The sequence below is a fragment of the Stenella coeruleoalba genome (genome assembly GCF_951394435.1).
Source record: "Stenella coeruleoalba genome assembly, chromosome: 13".
In the NCBI taxonomy this organism is placed as follows: Eukaryota; Metazoa; Chordata; class Mammalia; order Artiodactyla; family Delphinidae; genus Stenella; species Stenella coeruleoalba.
In genome coordinates, this window is record NC_137159.1 from 70,172,918 (window position 1) to 70,192,910 (window position 19,993).

A 19,993-nucleotide genomic window follows, 5' to 3' on the forward strand; every position below is an offset into this window, starting at 1 on the left:
CCAGTATTACTCTGATACCTAAACCACACAAGGACACTACAAGGAAAGAAAATTACAGACCAGTATCTCTGATGAATACAGATGCAAAAATCCTCAACAACATATTAGTAAACCAATTCCACAGTACATTAAAAGGATCATATACCATAATCAAGTGGGATTTAGTCTAAGGATGCAAGGGTGGTTCAATACCCACAAATCAATGTGATACAACACATGAACAAAATGAAGGATAAAGATCATATGATCATTTCAATAGATGCAGAAAAATCATTGGACAAAATTCAGCGTCCTTTCAAGATAAAAAGTGTCAACAAACTGGGTATAGAGGGGATGTACCTCAATATAATAAAGGCCATATTTGACAAGCCCACAGCTAACATCATACTCAATGGTGGAAAGCTGAAAGCTTTTCTTCTAAGAATAGGAACAAGACAAGGGTGCCACTCTTGCCGTTTTCATTCAACATAATACTGGGAGTCCTGACAGAGCAATTAGGAAGAAAAAGAAATAAAAGACATCCAAATTGGAAAGGCAGAAGTAAAACTGTCACTATTTGCACATGACATGATTTTACATGTAGAAAAACCTAAAGACTCCACCAAAAAACTATTAGAACTAATAGACAAATTCAGTAAAGATGCAGGGGACAAAATCAATATACAAAAATCTGTTGCATTTTTAAACACCAACAATGAACTGTCAGAAAGAGAAATTAAGAAAACTATCTCATTTCCAATAACATCAAAAAGAATAAAAACTTAGGAATAAATTTAACCAAGGAGGTGAAAGATCTATACACTGAAAACTATAAGACATTGATGAAAGAAATTGAAGAAGACACAAATAAATGGAAAGATACTCTGTGTTTATAGATTGGAAGGATTAATATTGTTAAAATGTCCATGCTTCCCAAAGGGATCTACAAAATCTATGCAATCCCTATCAAAATTTCAATGGCATTTTTCACAGAAATAGAAAAAACAATCTTAAAATTTGAATGGAACCACAAAAGACCCTGAATGGCCAACACAATTTTGAAAAGAACAAAGCTGAAGGCTTTCAGACTACATTTCAAAGAGATAGCAAACAAAATAGCATGGCTTCAGCATAATAACAGACACATAGATAAATGGAACAGAATACAGAGGCCAGAAATAAGCCCATATATATATGGTCAATTAATTTCTGACAAAGGAGCTAAGAATATACACTGGGGAAAGGATAGTCTCTTAAACAAATGGTGTTGGGAAAACTGGATAGAAAGTGAGCCTTGCATTAGACAGACTTGGCTCTCCAGCAGGGATGTTCCCTGATGAGGTAGTTAAAGATTATGTGAACTGGGGGTTCAATGTCCAGGATTCTGTCCAATGTATAATAGATAGCATTATTGTCTACCTTGAGAAGACAGTCAAGAATCCAGGTTGTGTGGATAGAGAGGATAGGATAGCAGGGATCAACAGCTAGAACTATGAAAACCTGAGGAACTGGGCTTGAGAGTTGCCAGTCTTGACTTCTTGCATTAATGGACCATTCTGTGAGCAAGGAGGTGAAACCAGAATGATTTTTCCCTTATTTCATCCCGCCAGACAGTGGAAAGTCAAAGGCTCTGACTTCCTGGCCAATGATGAGTTCCTACAGATGTATAAAGCTAGTGCCATCTTTCTTAACAATGATAAGATTTCCAATAAGAACGTCATGAAAAAGAGTTGATTCTTTACAAAACTGTTCTAGGGACATTTTTGCCAATGCCGGCTTCATAAAAGATGTTGAAAATATCATCTCTATCCCTAAGGGGCCTGACATGTGGTCCCTGGTCATCTTGATGGATGCCACATTCCAGCAAAGGTGCTCTCAGAAGATATTGCCCATTTGGACCCTAGTCTGATCAACAACAAGGATATGTATTTATATTTATATATACATAACATATATTTGCTTTTTTTTTTTTTTTTGGCGGCACTGCACGGCTTGCGGGATCTTAGTACCCCGACCAGGGGTTGAACCTGGACCATGGCAGTGAAAGCCTGGAATCCTACCCACTAGGCCACCAGAGAACTCCCTTTTTACTTTTTTTTTTTCTCATAATATATATTTAAACATATGTAAGGAGGCAAAGATAGGGGCCACAGACACCCAGACTCTGGTTTACCCTCCCTTAAAAAAAAAATGGAAGAGGAATATGCTCTATTTTTTTCTAAATGGTTATACATAAATTATGCCAACATCATTTACTGCATAAAACTTCATTTCCTCACTGATGATGTCACTTTTATTATATACTAAGTTCTGTTTATACTAAGGCTTGTTTCTAAGTTATCTATGGTATTTTGTTCACTAATCTCTGTCAGTTTTGGAACCAATTTCTCTAGTTTTGATTATTTTTTCTTTTTGTTTTAAACAAGATTATTAGTCCTCAAAATATGTTTTAAAATCTGTGAGACAAATCTTCCCACATTACTCTTCTTTTAAAAAAATTGTATTGGTTAATTTTAACTTATTGTTTGAGATGAACTTCAACATTATTTGGTCAAAATATAGCCAAATAAATCTCCCTAAGATATTATTTTGAATTAAAGAGCATTTAGAATAGTCTTCTTATCTAAGATCATGGTTTATATATTTATTTACTAAGAGTCTTATTTTAGTTCTCTCAGAAATGAGTTGTTCACTTTATATAGGTTATGAACAGTCAAGACATTTTTTCTTCACATTAGTCCTAATTTTTGGTATGTGTATAAAATATGTACATGTGGGTCCACTTATATGTGGATTTTTTTCAGTAAATATAATACCTGTGTTTTTATTTTATAGATCTTTAACTAAGTGTGGGGAAAAGTTTGTGTTCGATTAGAGATCATAATAAGTGGAATCAAAAGAACTAGTGTTTGAGTCCTGATTCTCTCCAAACCGTTTCAGCTTCCTGCCTTTGGGTGAGTCATACTTATCCATTCCTTTGTTTTTGAGGCAGAGATAGCACTTCTTGGGGAGGTTGGTGACCCTAACCCCTGCATTGTTCAAGGGTCACCTGTATGCATATACACATACACTCTTTTGTAGCTATTGGGAATGGAGGTTTTCAAACTTTCTATCAGTTATTACTGGTATATAGAACAACTGTTAATTTTTTTTGGGGGGGGGCCACGCTGTGCGGCTTTCAGGATCTTAGTTCCCTGACCAGGGATTGAACCTGGGCCCTCAGCAGTGAAAGCATGGAATCCTAACCACTGGACTGCCAAGGAATTCCCATTTTTTAAAATAAGTTTTTAATTATAGTAAAATGACCCCAAATTTTCCATTTTAGTCATTTTTTTAAACATCTTTATTGGAGTATAATTGCTTTACAATGGTGTGTTAGTTTCTGCTTTATAACAAAGTGAATCAGTTATACATATACATATGTCCCCATATCTCCTCCCTCTTGCATCTCCCTCCCTCCCTCCCACCCTCCCTACATTTTAGTCATTTTTAAGGGTACAATTCAGTGGCATTAAGTACATTCATATTGTTGTGCAACTATCACCACTAACCATCTCCAGAAATTTTTTCATCATCCCATACTGAAACTCTGTACCCATTAAACAGTAAGTCCACATTCTCCCCTACTCCCAGCACCTGGTAACACTTGTGAATTTTTTTGCGGTATGCGGGCCTCTCACTGTTGTGGCCTCTCCCGTTGCGGAGCACAGGCTCCGGACGCGCAGGCTCAGCGGCCATGGCTCACTTAGAAGGGCAGAAGAGTGGGTGGAAGCTGTGGAGGTGGAGACTGTGAGTGTAGGCCACGCTTTCAAGATATTTATGGGTGAAGAAGAGAAAGAAAAATAATTTGGTAGGGTAAGGTGGTAGGGTAAAGAAATTTCTTTATTTAATCTTGAAGGATCTTGAGTAGGTTTGTAGAAGATGGTGGAGGGGAGTCAGAGCTAGAAAATTTTTTTTAAAAAGGCGTATTTTATGAACTAACATTCCAAAGATAGTGAGAAGCCTGGGCTCCTGTATACAGTATAGTATGCAGTGTACTGAAGGAAGGATTAGCCTATAGTAAGGAGAAGGTTGGGATTAGCAAATTTATAGGTAAATCAGGGGCTGAAGGGAGACAGGGTGGGACTGCAACTGGTGGCCACTAATTTTTATATGATGTATGAGTCAATATTATAAGTCAAATGAAAAGACAAAAGCAGAAGTAGGGCTAAGAAATTTGACTTTATTAGGAAGTTTGGAGGGTGTAGTAATGGGGGAGGGTTGGGTTTTAAGAAGAACAATCTGGCATCCTTTGAAGAGTGGGTTTGAGTAGGGTGGGAGTAGAGACAGGACATTTAAGGAAATCCAGAACTAGAGTGGGAATATGAGAGATGCAAATAGGCATAACAAATTGAATCAATACACATTGGGACAAAAATACTCTCTGGGGAATTATATATAATTTAATAATAATAATAATGATAATAATAACCATTTAGATCTGTGGAAGATTAAAAAGTAGGAACTGCAATACCACAGTCCCTACCCTTGAAATTAAAATCTGGGAATGGAGCTCCAGAAAAGCAAAGTAAGGACAGTGGGAATATCTGTCCCAGCAGGATTTGAAAACAAGCTGAGGTAAACTGCCCAGGCAACAGGGCTAGATGGCAAGTCCCAGTCAACAGCTGGGAAAGGAGAGGTGCTTCTTGAACTGACTATTGACCTACGCTTTAGAGTGAGATGGTGCATACCTTGCATGTTATGGATAGTGCCATGAGTAGTAAAATATATTGTGAAAATATATCTATTATGAATTGCTGATATGGGGCTGTCTGATTAATGATTGAAGGAGAAAAATAAGGAAGTATCTAGATGCCTCTCAAACTCCCTATTAAGACTTTGTGTGCGTGTAACAGACCCCTTTTAAAACTTGAGGAAAAGTTATGAATCCTCTTCTCAGAAAATGCACAACTAACACACAAAATATTGCCCATAATTTTAGGGGGTTCATAAACTTCTGAAACCTATCCATGGACTCCAAGTTAAGTATTGTTCTCAACGGTCTTTTCTCCCAATAAACAGCTCAACTCTCAGTCCTATTTTAGAAAATAGTAAGTTAGTAGATCGGAAGCAGCTTCTGGAAGCAGGTGGATTTGGGAGATTAGTAGGCGTTACTACACATTCCTTACTTTTTTAAGTATAAAGACATGGAAATGCGACGGAAGATGCCACATTCTGGATCTTTCAGGAGGCTGTTATGGACACTACAAATAATTGTTTCTGACCACAGATACAGCTGAGTCATTCAGCAAATATTTACTGGGCGACTGATATGTACAGGCACTGTGCCAGGAAGCGAGCTCACCAAGATAAAAAAGACATCATTTGTGTCCTTGATGAGACATTCACATGTAAAAGCGTGAATGTAGTTACTGGTGGCCGTAAAATAAAGGTCACCTAAGACTGAGAGGCATTCTGGAGAGACGGAAAGGACTCTGAGCTCGTAGTTTGATTTTTGGCTTCACCATATTCTAGACTCGTGAGTTTGGCGTCACTCAATCTCAAATTGCTTCATCTATCAAATGGGGTAAAAAAAGTGGACGAAAATTGTTGTAAATCTTCAAAAAGATAACCTTTCTAAAAATGAACGTGGACAAATAAAAAATGAAAGTTCGAGGCTTATTGGAAGTGATAGTTGCGAGGGTCCCCGTCTCTACAGCCACCGCGGCGCCCCGCACGCGGTCAAAATCCACTCAATAAACCTTCCGGGCCGTATCAAGTTCCGCTTCCGCAGGCAGGTTTTCGCTGTAGGCAAGAGCGCAAGACGCCCGACGCAGCGTAGCGTCGGACCTCCCCGATGCGCATGCTCTCTAAGCGAGGCGGAGCGCGGAGGGCGGGGGAGTGGCCAGGCGCGGCGGCTGGCCGGCTCGTTCTCCCTGCATCCCCGCGCGGGAGGCTGGGGCGCGCGCGCGCTCGTTCGCGCGGCCGGCTGCGTACAGTAGTGACGGCCGCGCGGGAGCGGTCACATGACCGTAGCGGCTGCCTGTACAGTAAGGACCCAATATGGCAGCGGCGGTAGCAGTGGTAACGGCAGCAGGAGGACCGGCCGCCCCATAGACCGCCCCCCGCGCACCACCCCCGCCGCTTCCTCTGCTTGGGTGCTCCTCCGGCCTGACTTCCCCTTTCTCCCATCTTTCCCGGCACCGCGGGAAAAACAGCGCAGGGCAGAGCAGGCAGGGAGGGCGGCCGCAGCCCGGACACGGGAGCCTCCCAGTCAGTTCAAGACCCGACATGAGGGAAAAGGGCCGTAGGAAGAAGGGCAGGACCTGGGCGGAGGCCGCCAAGACGGTAAGGAGGAGGGAGCGGACGGGAAGGCTGGGAGGATTTCGTTCCCTCGCCGCCCGCCGGTTGCAGGGGAAGGGAGGTCAGTGGCCCTGCGACCCGGCTGAGGGGGCACAAAACCGCGCTGTGAGGGCGGAGGTTAGTGTCGGGTTTGTGGTCCCTGTGGGAATGGAGGCGCCCGGCGGAAGAGGGTCACCGCGGGGCTGTGGCTTCTCCCTGCGTCTGCGACGAGTCCTCTTGGTGTTTTGAAGCTGCTTCTCGGGGTCACGACGCTCTCGCCCCCACTCTGTGGTAGCCCCCGCCCCGGCATGGGGAAGTCTCTTGGGCTTGCACAGTAACCGGTTCTTCTCCCTTGTGTGGCTGAAGAGCCCCCATTGGATGCAGATAGGAGAAGGCTTGTGCGTGTACCCAGCCCCGGAAAGAAGAGGGGAGCGCTGGAGCTGGGTAGAATTGACCCGCTATAGCAGACACGCCGCCTGACCCCGGGCCCCTTGCCTGTCTGGGCTCCCGGCTCAGGCCGGAGGTCACGAGGCTCTTGTTTTACGTTTGTTGTTGGAGCTGAAAGTGCAGGAGGTGTTTAGAAACGAAGTAACAGGTGGGACTTGTAGAATTTTTTTTTCTGTTTCCGTAGAGACCTACTCTGAACAAGGCAGCAATGCATGGTGGGACCTGTAGTTTACCCGGCCTTGACTTTTCCGTAGCTAAAGTGATGGTGGCTTCACGAAGTTGTAATTAGTGGATAAAACCATCTTTTTTTTTTTCCTTCTAAATTTATTGTAACGAAATTTAGAGGTAGGTTTTAAAAAATAGAGTATTGAGGATGAATGAGAAGTTATGTTTTATGAAAAAGTTAAAAGCGTCCACTATGTGGAAATGAAAGGTTTGGAAAAGTAAGGTTGCAGCAGAAAAGTAATAGGATATAACACAGCATTTTAGTGTTGGGAAGTGAGAAGGACTGGAGGCATTATCTTTAATGGTGAATCATGTCAGTAATACTTATTCAACATGGAGAGCCCTTCTAAATGAACCTTTATTATGTGTTGTGTTTTATTTTTTAAAGGGGAGTTTTCTGAAAAGTAATAAATGTTCACTGTAGGAAAACTTGTGGAAAATTATAGAATTTTAATATAAAGAAGGAAATAAATCATGTATTTCACTTCTCAGAGCTCTGTTAACATTTGGTATATTACCGTCCAGTCATTTTTGTTTATTTCCCCCAATCTGGGTCCTATTGTTCATTCAATCTTACACATTTGTTTTGTAAACCTTGTGCATTTGTCTTGTAAATGTTTTGTGTTAGGGGGTTGATGAGTCTTCAACTTGTATGTGCTTTAGTTGGAACTGTGAAAGAAAGTGAATAAATAAAAGCACATTTTATTTGTTGGGTGTCTTCACTTAACCATATATCTTCATAATTGTGACTGCTGGTCGTTTCTCTCTAAAGAAAAAACTCTAGAAATAGTTTTTTTGGGTGGTGGGGAAATTGGTCCTTCACAGAAGACTCTCTTACTTTGTTCTACTTGATCAATACTACCTCAGGACCTCTTTTATTTAAGGAAGGATGGTAAATTTTATTTACAGGTAAGCAGATCCCAACTCTAATTATGTTCATTAATTTTAAGTCTCTAGAATGTCCTGAGTGCTTTTTGAATTATCTCTTTGGATAAAATAATCATTGAGAGATTGTGGCAGGAAAAATTTGCATCTACTGTTTAGATTTTCCTATAATAAATTAGTATATTTGCTCATTTATAATAAATATTTCAAGCCTTAACTAGTTATGTGGAAGTACTTAAAAGATGTAAAGACTAGTTTAATCAATAGAGCTCTGAGTTCTGAAGGGATTAGTATGTTAGTGGCTTGGTATTTTTATTTGATTCTGGCAAATGTGTAAGACTTCAGTCTAAATCAAAATGAATTTTAGAAAAAGAATGGTGACACTAAAACTTTTCTTCTTTTTTCTAGTAGCCAAAATCTAGAAAACACTCTATTCTTTTTTTTCTTTCTTTTTTTCTTAACATCTTTATTGGAGTATAATCGCTTTACAATGTTGTGTTAATTTCTGCTGTATAACAAAGTGAATTAGCTATATGTATACATACATCTGCATATCCCCTCCCTCTTGCACCTCCCTCCCACTCTGTCTATCCCACCCCTCTAGGAGGTCACAAAGCACAGAGCTGATCTCCCTGTGCTATGCGGCTGCTTCCCACTAGCTATCTATTTTACATTTGGTAGTGTATATCTGTCAATGCTACACTCTCACTTCGTCCCAGCTTACCCTTCCCCCTCCCCATATCCCCAAGTCCATTCTCTATGTCTGAGTCTTTATTGCTGTCCTGCCCCTAGGTTCATCAGAACCACTTTTTTTTTTTAGTTTCCATATATATGTGTTAGCATACGGTATTTGTTTTTCTCTTTCTGACTTACTTCACTCTGTATGACAGACTCGAGGTCCATCCACCTCACTACAAATAACTCAATTTTGCTTCTTTTTGTGGCTGAGTAATATGCCATTGTATATATGTGCCACATCTTTATCCATTCATCTGTCGATGGACACTTAGGTTGCTTCCATGTCCTGGCTGTTGTAAATAGAGCTGCAATGAACATTGGGGTACATGTCTCTTTTTGAATTTTTTCTCAGGGTATATGCCCAGTAGTGGGATTGCTGGGTCATATGGTAGTTCTATTTTTAGTTTTTTAAGGAACCTCCAGACTTATTCTCCGTAGTGGCTGTATCAATTTAATTCCTACCAACGGTGCAAAAGGGTTCCCTTTTCTCCACACCCTCTCCAGCATTTATTGTTTGTAGATTTTTTGATGATGGCCATTCTGGAACACTCTACCCTTTTTTGTTTGTTTTACCATCTATAAAATGAAGGATTAAAGTAAACCTCAGTGTTGAAAAGGTTGCTGTTTGTAGGAGGAATAGGTAGAAGTAAATGTGGAAGGGATAGGCAAAAGTAAATCTTTTAATATTTTCAGATGCATAATAATGAGATCAGAAAATTAGTGGTTTGACAAATGGAAAGTTTAACTTTGACCTAAATTAGGAAACTGTGTATATTTATAAGATCAAGAGGACCAGGAGAAGTAAGTCTTAAACTTATTTCATAGGCATTAAAGTCAAATGTTCTAGTAACAGTTTCAGAAAGGATATATTAAAGTTATTTACTGAGTATAGGCAGTATCTGCTTCTTATTTCATTGTGTTCTTGGTACCTGCATTATAGAGCTATCCTGTTTTAGGGAGCATTATTAAAATGGGGTTGTATTCCTGACCAATGATATAGCAACAGATAAATAAAATTATTCATTCAATAATATATATGTATATACATACATGATTTGGGGTGTTGTGTGTATGTGAGAGAGCTATACAAATTGATATGATTGCTATGAACAATCTGAAAAAGCAAAATAAGATTCATAATTATTATAAAATTATGCCAAAAGGCTGATTAAATGTAGAGTGTAGACTTGTAGAGTGTGGACTTCCAATAACTAAGGACACCAGACAGAGAAATAATGGGGTTGAGATTCAACTGAACTTGAATGCTCATTCACATTCACTACACTGGATTGTGTCCCTACTGATCTTATATTTGTTTCATATAAATACACTAGTTATAAAAAGCATTATTCAAGTATTTAATTAACAGTCTTACACGTTTTACATTTTATTATTATTATTATTTTTGGCCATGCCCCATGGCGTGCAGGATCTCAGTTTCCCAACCAGGAACTGAACCCGGGCCATGGCAGTGAAATCCTGGAATCCTAGCCACTAGGCCACCAGGGAACTCCCATTACATGTTTTAAATTTTAAAGGTGGCAGTGATGGTGGTGATGAAGTGATTTGGATGAGAGATCTGTAGCATAGTGTTTGGTGCAATTTAAATAGAAAAATTTGTAGTAAGCCAGAGATATTGAGAACCATTACATTAACTTTAGAACTATGTTCAAAGTTCTGCTCATTCTTTTTAAAAAAACAAAACAAAACATTGTATCATGTAAACATTTGGTGACATCCTTGAGGAATTTAGCTGTTTTTGCAAAGCAGAGCTTTCGAAATAGTATAATCATAGTATATATACTATGTATATATAGTATATATACATAGTATATAATAGTATATATAATGGTATAATGATGATACCATTTTCTTTTTGATTTTTCTCTTGTCACCCACCACAACTAGGGCAGCATTAAAAGGGAAAAATGTCCTTTTAGGACAAGTTTGTTGCGATTGCAGATGCAAAAGGCAGAGAGGCAGACCTTAGAGATTGCACTAGAGGTACCTTTGCGAATCTTTGGGGAGTGAAGTGGTCAAAGTATAAGTGAAGTATGGGTGTTAGAGATGAGGAGCACAGCAGATCTTTAGCATGCGATTTGTAGACTGAAGAAAAAGTGGTTTGTTTTTATGTTTGTATTTCTATGTAGACTTCACTTAGTGGTTAATACTATTTTGAAAGCACATAGGTTTTTATTTATGTTATTTACCTAAAGTCATTTAACTTTAGGGAATAAGTTGGAAAATAGAAAGTTTCTATTAAAGGAGTAACTCTCATATGGTAATTATTTTATGGAGGAAGTATTGAAAACAGAAAAGAATTACTTAAAAGTAAAATGATAAAATTTATGTAATGATTAGAAAGAAAAACATCTGAAAATGCACTTTAGAAAAAACAGACGTATTAACTTAGAAATTTTCAGTACTCTTAATCTTTACCATGAGTAATTTTCTTCTGCTAGGAGTATGGCTGGGCCTGGTAATATCTTCTTGGATCTATATTGACTAGGCCAGAGTCCTTGTATGTCTGTATTTGTATTATATTTATAGTTGTATTAGAATCTCCAGGAGAGAGTTTGCATCTTGGAAAAACATATTAAAGAAATCTATTCTTTTGCAATGTTGGTTGTTTATTTATTTATTTTTGGCTGCATTGGGTCTTCGTTGCTGCCCACGGGCTTTCTCTAGTTCCGGCGAGCGGAGCCTACTCTTCGTTGTGGTGTGAGGACTTCTCATTGGGGTGACTTCTTTTGTTGTGGAGCATGGCCTCTAGGCGCGTGGGCTTCAGTAGTTGTGGCACGTGGGCTCAGTAGTTGTGGCTCGCAGGTTCAAGAGCACAAGCTCAGTATTTGTGGCGCACAGGCTTAGTTGCTCAGCAGCATGTGGGATCTTCCTGGACCAGGGATTGAACCCATGTCCCCTGCATTGGCAGGCAGACTCTTAACCACTGCGCCACCAGGGGAGCCCCTACATTATTATTATTATTAATTTTTTTTTTTTTTTTGCGGTACGCGGGCCTCTCACTGTTGTGGCCTCTCCCGCCGCGGAGCACAGGCTGCGGACACGCAGGCTCAGCGGCCATGGCTCACGCGCCCAGCCACTCCGCGGCATGTGGGATCCTCCCGGACCGGGGCATGAACCCGTGTCCCCTGCATCGGCAGGCGGACTCCCAACCACTGTGCCACCAAGGAAGCCCCCTACATTATTTTTAATTTCAGCTTTATTGAGATATAACTGACATAAAATTATAAGAGATACATTTATGAAATTGCTATCTGCAAGTCTGTTTGTGCTCAGTGATTTGATGTAACATTCTTTGCTTGAGCGATTTTCATTCTTGCCTTAATGTTGAAGTAAAGTTCCCCTGTGTTTTGCTCTTGAATTTTGTATTATTTTCGGTTCATCTTTCCTTCTGTCCTGTTCTCATGATCCTGTCTTGAAAGCCCAGAAATTAAGGAAAAGGAAGGGAAAAAAAAATCTTTTTTGAACACATATTTCTGTGAGAGGTGCTGCTGCTGCATCTCCTAGAATTATGACAGGAGCTGAGAAAATGATGTCAGATTTGCAGAAGTCCTTGCTGTTTCCTCATCCACAAAATCTACTTTTAAAAGGCTGTACGATTTTGCTGTCGGTGAAAGGGCATTATATTTTCACTACAAAAGCTGTCTGGGAGGAGGCCACTGTGTGTGGAAGATATAACTACAGGGAACTGATCAGTAAGGTTTGTTAAAACCTGCTATCTTTGTCCTTTTTACAAGAGCCTCTGAATGCCCCTCCAGTTCTGTTTTCTTTCTTCCCATATCTCATAGAGGCCATCCTCATAGTTTATAGTATTGTAGTATTGTGCAATTTAGTATTTTTAGTACAGTTTGATTTATCATGTTTTAGTGTTTTTTAAAAGGTTATTGAATATACTTAGTTTTAGAACTCTTTAGATATGACTTAAAAACAATAGTGTTTAAATTGAGTTACTGTTACAGTTATATAGGCTCGTTATTTAAAAAAAAGTAGAACAGCAGTATGTAGAGATTTAGACTCTTGAATGAGTCACTATACTGAAAATAGGGATTAAGTGAAAGTCTGCATACACAAATATTGAAAATAATTTAGTTACCAAATAAATTAACTATAGTTATAGTTGATAGTCTGAATACAGCTTTCTGTACTTTTAAACTTGTATGTAGAAATATGTATAAACATGTATACCTATCTATATTTTATGTACAGTTCTTCAATTTGCATTCTTTATGAATGTCAAGAATGCCTTTTAATGCCATTACTTATGTATCTGTTTCATTCTTCTTAATGATTTCTTAATATTCCATTGTTTTTAGATGTACCATCATTTAAAATAGTCATTTATAGTTTTTTTTCCCCTTTTGTAACAGATACTTCAGTATATATATCTGGGCGTATGTGTATGTACATTTGTGTGAATGGAATAGTTAAGATAAAGAGTTTGTGAACTTGAGTTAGTGGCAGTTTATATTCCCCTCCAAAATTTTGAAGGTTCTTGTTTCTTCCCACTTTTCTCTGTTATCCAAGAAATCTATCAGTCTTTACTCTGCCATTTTGATATATTAACAAAGCATTTCTTTTGTTATTTTGTTCATTAGAACTTAATGGAAATGTTCTATATCTGTGCTGTCCAGTGCACTAAGCCACTAGTCAAATGTGGCCATTGAGCACTTGAAATGTGGCTAGTTTGACGAAGGAACTGAATTTTGAATTTTATTTAATTTTAATTCATTTAAGCTTAAATAGCCACATTTGTTTAGTGGCTACGATTATAGAGTAACTTCCTACGCTTATTGACTGTTTGTATATTTTTCAGTAAACTTGTCTATTCAGATCTTTTGCACTTTTTTTTTTTTGCTTCCTGGTCGTTTTTATACTAATTTCTAAGAGTGATTTGTAGGTTAAGGAAACTGGCCCTTTGTCATATGTGTCACAGATCTGTTTCCCATTTTTGGCTTTTGACTTGATTTATGCAGTTTTTTTAAATTCTGCAGACATTTTTTATGTTTTTTAAAATATTTATTTATTTATGGCTGTGTTGGGTCTTTGTTGCTGCGCGCGGGCTTTCTCTAGTTGCGGCGATTGGGGGCTACTCTTCGTTATGGTGCACAGGCTTCTCATTGCGGTGGCTTCTCTTGTTGCGGAGCACGGGCTCTAGGCGTGTGGGCTTCAGTAGTTGTGGCATGCAGGCTCAGTAGTTGTGGCTTGCGAGCTCTAGAGCACAGGCTCAGTAGTTGTGGCACACGGGCTTAGTTGCTGTGCGGCATGTGGGTTCTTCCTGGACCAGGGCTTGAACCCGTGTCCCCTGCATTGGCAGGCAGTTTCTTAACCACTGCGCCACCAGGGAAACCCGACATTTTTTCTGTTAATGTAAATAAATTTACCAATCTTTACCTTTCATGCTTTTCTAGGTTTTGAGTCCTATTAAGAAAAGCTTTCTCAAAGATTATAAGTTGAGTGCTTTTAAAGAAAATGATTAGCCGTGAAGGTATATCTTCCCCAAATAAAATACATATTTTACTGTGAACAAGTAGGAGGAAATTCAGTTTATATATGTTAGTAAGTCTGTGCTCCTTGAAGGCAGAGACTTCTAAATGTTTCTACCTGCAGAGCTTAACTTGCTTTCTTGTACGTGAGTGCTAAATCTTTGTTCACCTTTTTTTATTGGATATAAAAGAGAAGACACTGTTCTCACATTCAAGAGAGCACAATTTGAGTAGAATTAGTCAACTATATTAAGTATTGTTTACCAGGAAAACTGGTTGAATATCTTTTTTGTGAAAAAAAGAAAGAAAGAAAGTTACTTCAAGACACACCAAGGTATTTGCCTCCCAAGACCCTTTTGAATTACATTTGGACATAGGGAAGTTTCTGTGATAATTCTTACTTCTGACCTTGCTTGACAAAAACTAAAATAGGTTAATGGTAAATACAGATGTACTTAGTCCTGGGCATCAAGGGACATTGTAAACCTTATTAATTATAGCGTCTTCTCAGTAATTTGATCTATGTTTTAGTAAAAAAATTACGTTGTGAAAGACTTTTCATTTGAAAATTCTTTGGCTGCTGACATTTAGCAGTTGATACTACATTTAGAATGGACTTTCATTGGAGTTCACAGCTTGGGATGGCCCAAATCATCTTGAATCTTTAACCCACTGATGTCTGAATTATTCAGTAGCTGGTTTAGCCATATTCAGTTTCAAATAAAGTGCTTAATGGTGTTAGTGACTTATTCTAAATAGTAACATAAAAATTTAAATGTGTTGCTATTGATTTATAGTGATTAGTTTCCTATATGATTTGAGTGGTTCTGACAAATTTTGTAAGTTTAAATGGATGGTACCCATGAAATGGGTTGATATTTTAGGAAAGGTTTTCTCTTTTACATTGTTTGTGTGTGGGGGAGAGAGAGAGAGGGAGAAAGAAGATGTCAAAAAGAGATGGATTACAAGATAAAGATAATAGAAGAACACTTCTCATGCGTATCATTAATCACCTATGAAAGACACAATGAGGAACATAGGACTGTTTTTTTGGCTGACCGGTGCAGCCTGAGGGACCTTAGTTCCCCGACCAGGGTTCGAACCTGTGCCCCCTGCATTGGGAGCACGGAGTCTTAACCACTGGACCACCAGGGAAGTCCCAGGACTATTTTTAATAGCAACTTGGGAATAACCTTAACAATCTGGATCTGATCTTTATTGAGTTTATTATGTCAGCTTGAACAAGTTATTTAAACCAGTGCTCAAACATTAATGTGTAAAAGAATCACCTGGGGAGCTTATTATAATGTAGATTATTATTCAGTAGGTCTGCAGTGTAGCCAGAGATTCTGCATTTGTAAAAAGTTCACAGGTGATGCTGGTGGTTTGGTCTAAGAGCCACATTTGGAGTTGTAGGGATTACACTAAGCGTTCTCAATTTCCCCAAACTGTAAAATAGAGATAACAATAGAATTTACCATTTGAAGTGTTAGGTGATTAGGCTAGAATGTGTGAAAAGTTCTTTGTACAATGCCTAGTATGTTGTAAGCACTGTTTGTTAACATTACTGAAAAATTAGTAAATGTAGATCATTTTATGTTTCTGAATGGGAAAACTAAATATTGTAAAGATGTTATTTCTTAGCAAATGGGTGCAGAGGTTTGAAACAGTTCTAATGAAAAGCCTCTAACCTCGGGGACCCCATTTGCCACTTGTTTCCCAAGGTCAGTGTGGAATCACACAGAGACCTAAACTAGCTATGGACAAGTTTGGGAACCCACTGAAAGATCCATCTCATGCTTTAGGAGATTCTGCCCCAGATCTCACTCTCTTGACTTACACTTTGTGAACTGCTGTGGCAAGGAATGGCAGGCAGCCTCTGGTTGCTGAATGGCTCCTGGCCAAAAGTCAGCAAGAAAACAGAAAGGGACTAAAACCTGCCAACAAGTAAGCTTCCTGGTAAGCTTGGAAAAGAATACAAGCCCAAGCCTCAGATAAGTTCACAGTCCCAGCTGTCACTTCAGTTTCAGCTCAGTGAGACCTTAAGTAGAAGACCCTGTTAACCCATGCCCAGAATCCTGACGCAGAGAACTGTGAGATAACTTTGTATTGTTTTCACCTTTTATAATAAAATATAATCAAAAAATAAATTTGTGTTGTTGAGGCTGTATAATAGCAAACTAAAAGTATTACTGAAATTTGGTGGAGGAGGGAACATGGTAAGGTTGGTCTCAGGGAGGGTTTGGCCTGGGTATTCAGGGGTAAATATGGATAAGGGTATTCCAGGCAGAAGAAAGGCTGAAAAAATGCAGCATATGTTGTATGCATGCTATTTACCTTTGAGTATTGTGAAGTGTAGTAAAAGAAAAGGCCAGAAAAGGTAAGCTGGGACTAAAATGTTGTGAGTTGTACAAATTGGGCAGACAAATATTTTTATTCTAGTTGTAGAGAGTTTTTATGCAGGCAATAACATCTGTGTTTTGGGCCATTTGTGGGGTGTATTGTAGAGAGCTGAAGAATCTAGCTATGGTGAGGTTATAAGGGTTAGAGTGGGGCTCTCTTGAGTTAGAAGGATGGGTGGGAGTACACTTTTTTTTTCTCATTTTATACCTATTCTCTGTACATCTATCCCACTTACAGGTCTCCAACAGAAGCCTATGTATTAAGTTCTGCCAGTCTCCTAAAGTTTTCATAAATACAGGAGGTTCTGGAATGCTCTTCAACACAACAGTATTGTATGATTCTTGAGAGGAAAAAAGAAAGTAAATTCTTTCCCCAGTTATTCTAGCTCATGTTGATTTTTCTTTTCTCTGAATTCTCATACCACTGTTCTTTCCATTCTACTATCCTGTGTGCCGCTGGTCTTCAGGTTTGTTGAGGTGGTAGAATCAGTCAGGAATCTGTTGCACAACTCCAGGGGAACCATTCATATTTACATATTGTATTTATGTGAATATTGCCTCCTGGAGTTGTGCACCACAGTGGCTCTGGGTTCCATGATGCTTTTTGTGAAAACATCATTAAATATTTGTGACAACACCATTAAATATTGATATATTTATTTGATAAAAGGTAAGAATAGTTTTGCCAGGAGAAAACCTATTACAAGTTTGTGATAGGAAAGTCACACCTTGAGAACAGATGGGTGGGCGGCAAGAAGGGCATCTTTTCCAATCTTTCATTTAGTATTGGATTTACTTCATGTGTATTTCCCAGGTCTGTTTCCTGGCAGACAAGAGGTGGTAGCAAATGACAAAGGTTTAATGAAAATGTTTCCTATTAGCTGTATATTTTTTGTGAACACTTATTACCAGGTTGAGAAAGTTCCCTTTTATTTCTAGTTTGCTGAGAGTTTTTGTCATGAGTGGATGTTGAATTTTGTCAAATGCTTTTTCTGAATCAATTGATCATTTGCTTTACTTTTTAGACTTTTAATATGGTGGATTACATGGATTTTCAAATTTTGAATTGCCTTGCATTCCTGGGGAAAGAAACCTCACTTGGTTGTGGTGTATTGCACTTTTTATACATTGCCAGATTGGATGTGTTGAGGACATTTATGGTTATGTTCATGAGGGATATTAATTTGTAGTTTTCCTCTATTGTCTCTGTCTGGCTTTGGTATCAGGATAGTGCTGATCTCATAAAAAAGGAAGTCTTCCTTCCTATTCTACTTCCTGAAAGAGATTATAGTTGATCATCACTATTCGTGGATTCAGTACAGTTGACCCTTGAACAGCTCAGGTGTTAGGGGCGCCAACCCTCTGCACAGTCAAAAATCCTTGAGTAATTTGTAGACGGCCCTCCATATGAGCGGTTCTTCCATATCCATGGTTCCTCATCCATAGGTTCAACCCCCTTGAATCGTGTAGTACTGTAGTATTTACTGTTGAAAACATTGCACATATAAGTGCACCTGTGCAGTTAAACCTGTGTTGTTCGAGGGGCAAGTGTATTTGTGAATTCACCTGCTTGCGAAAATATAGTCCTCACCCCAGACAGTGCTCGGCACTTTTGTCCATTCATGGACATTCGCTGAGTGGCAAAGCAGTTGTCACCTGACACTGAGGTCTCTGCTGAAGTTAAACAAGTTGATCTTCTGCCTTTTCATTTCAGCTCTCATAGTGAAAATGTGTCCTTTTTGTGGTCTGTTCAGTGCAATGGTGTTTGCATTTTTGTGCTTTTTGTTGGTGCTCTCACTATTTAAAATGGCTCCCAAGTATAGTACTGAAGTGCTGTCTAGTATTCTTTTTTTTTTTTTTACATCTTTATTGGAGTATAATTGCTTTACAATAGTGTGTTAGTTTCTGCTTTATAACAAAGTGAATCAGTTATACATATACATATATCCCCATGTCTCCTCCCTCTTGCATCTCCCTCCCTCCCACCCTCCCTATCCCACCCCTCTAGGTGGTCACAAAGCACCAAGCTGATCTCCCTGTGCTATGCAGCTGCTTCCCACTAGCTATCTGTTTTACGTTTGGTAGTGTATATATGTCCATGCCACTCTCTCGCTTTGTGTCTAGTATTCTTAAGTGCAAGAAAGCTGTGATGTGCCTCATGGAGAAAATACCTCTGTTAGATAAACTTTGTTTAGGCATGAGTTGTAGTGCTTTTGGCCATGAGTTTAAAGTCAGTGAGTTAGTAATATGTATTAAATATCTTTAAACAGAAACACACATAAAGACAAGGTTATGTATTGATCAGTTGCCAAAAATATGACCAGAGGCTTGCAGGAACCTAACTCTGTATTTCATCTAGGAGCGGTTCTTCAGTATTTGCTAATTTAGTTTTCATGGTGACTTTATAGAACATAACTATTGTGAATAATGAGAATGAACTGTATGTAGAACTAGTGTTATTTCTTCTTTAAATGTTTGATAGAGTTCACCAGTGAAACATTCTGGGGTCTGGAGATTTCTTTTGTGGAAGCCTTTTAACTATAAATTCAATTTCTTGTATAATTGTAGAGCTATTCAGGTTATCTGTGTCTTCTTGGGTAAGTTTGAGTAGTTTGTGGTTTTCCAGGAATTGGTCCATTTCGTTTAAGTTGTTGAGTTTGTCTGTAGTTTGTAGTATTCCCTTATTGTTCATAGAGTCTGTAGTAATATATCCCCTCTTTATTCTTGATAACTGGTAGTTTGTCTTTTCCCATTTTTTTCTGCTAGAGATTTACCAGTTTTTTTTTTTAATCAATTGAAAGAACGAGCTTTTGGTTTCATTAATTTTTTTCTCTTTTTCTATTTTCACTCTTATTGATATTTACTATCTTTATTATTATTAGTGGTCACTTTTCATTCTCCCCTCCTACCAGCCTCTGGTAACCACTAATCTACTTTCTGTGTCTGTGGGTTTGCCTATTCTGGACAGTTCATGTAAATGGAGTCATACAGCATGTGGTCTTTTGTGTATGGCTTCTTTCACTTAGCATAATATTTTCAAAATTCATCCATATTGTAGCATGTATCTTTTTTATGGCTGAATAATATTCCATCATATGGATATACCACCTTTTATTCTCTTCATCAGTTGATGGTTATTTGGATTGTTTATACTTTTTGGCTATTATGAATAATGCTGCCATGAACATTTCATGTACAACTTTTTGTGTCAACATATGTTTAATTCTTTTTGGTCTATAGGAGGGGCATTGCTAGGCCATATGTTAACTCTATGTTTAACTTTTTGAGGAATTACCAAACTGTTTACCGTATCAGCTGAACAAGTTTACAGCACTACCAGCAATGTTTGAGGGTTCTAATTTCTCCTTGCCAACACTTGTTGTTTTCCTTTTTTCCCTAAAATAATTATATCCGTTCTAGGGGATGCAAACTGTATTTTCCTAATGAATAATGACATTGAGCATCTTTTCATATACTTACTGGCCATTTGTA

General features: G+C 38.6%; 1 protein-coding gene across 1 annotated transcript in view; it reads left to right on the plus strand.

The window, feature by feature from the left end:
- Positions 1-5,645: 5,645 nt before the first annotated feature.
- Positions 5,646-19,993, plus strand: part of ASXL2 (ASXL transcriptional regulator 2) — a 129,700-nt gene continuing 115,352 nt past the window's right edge. The window contains exon 1 of the mRNA XM_079940094.1: positions 5,646-6,306. Coding sequence (XP_079796220.1) covers positions 6,250-6,306 — 57 coding nt within the window. The 5' untranslated portion in view covers positions 5,646-6,249. The remainder of the gene's footprint in view (positions 6,307-19,993) is intronic.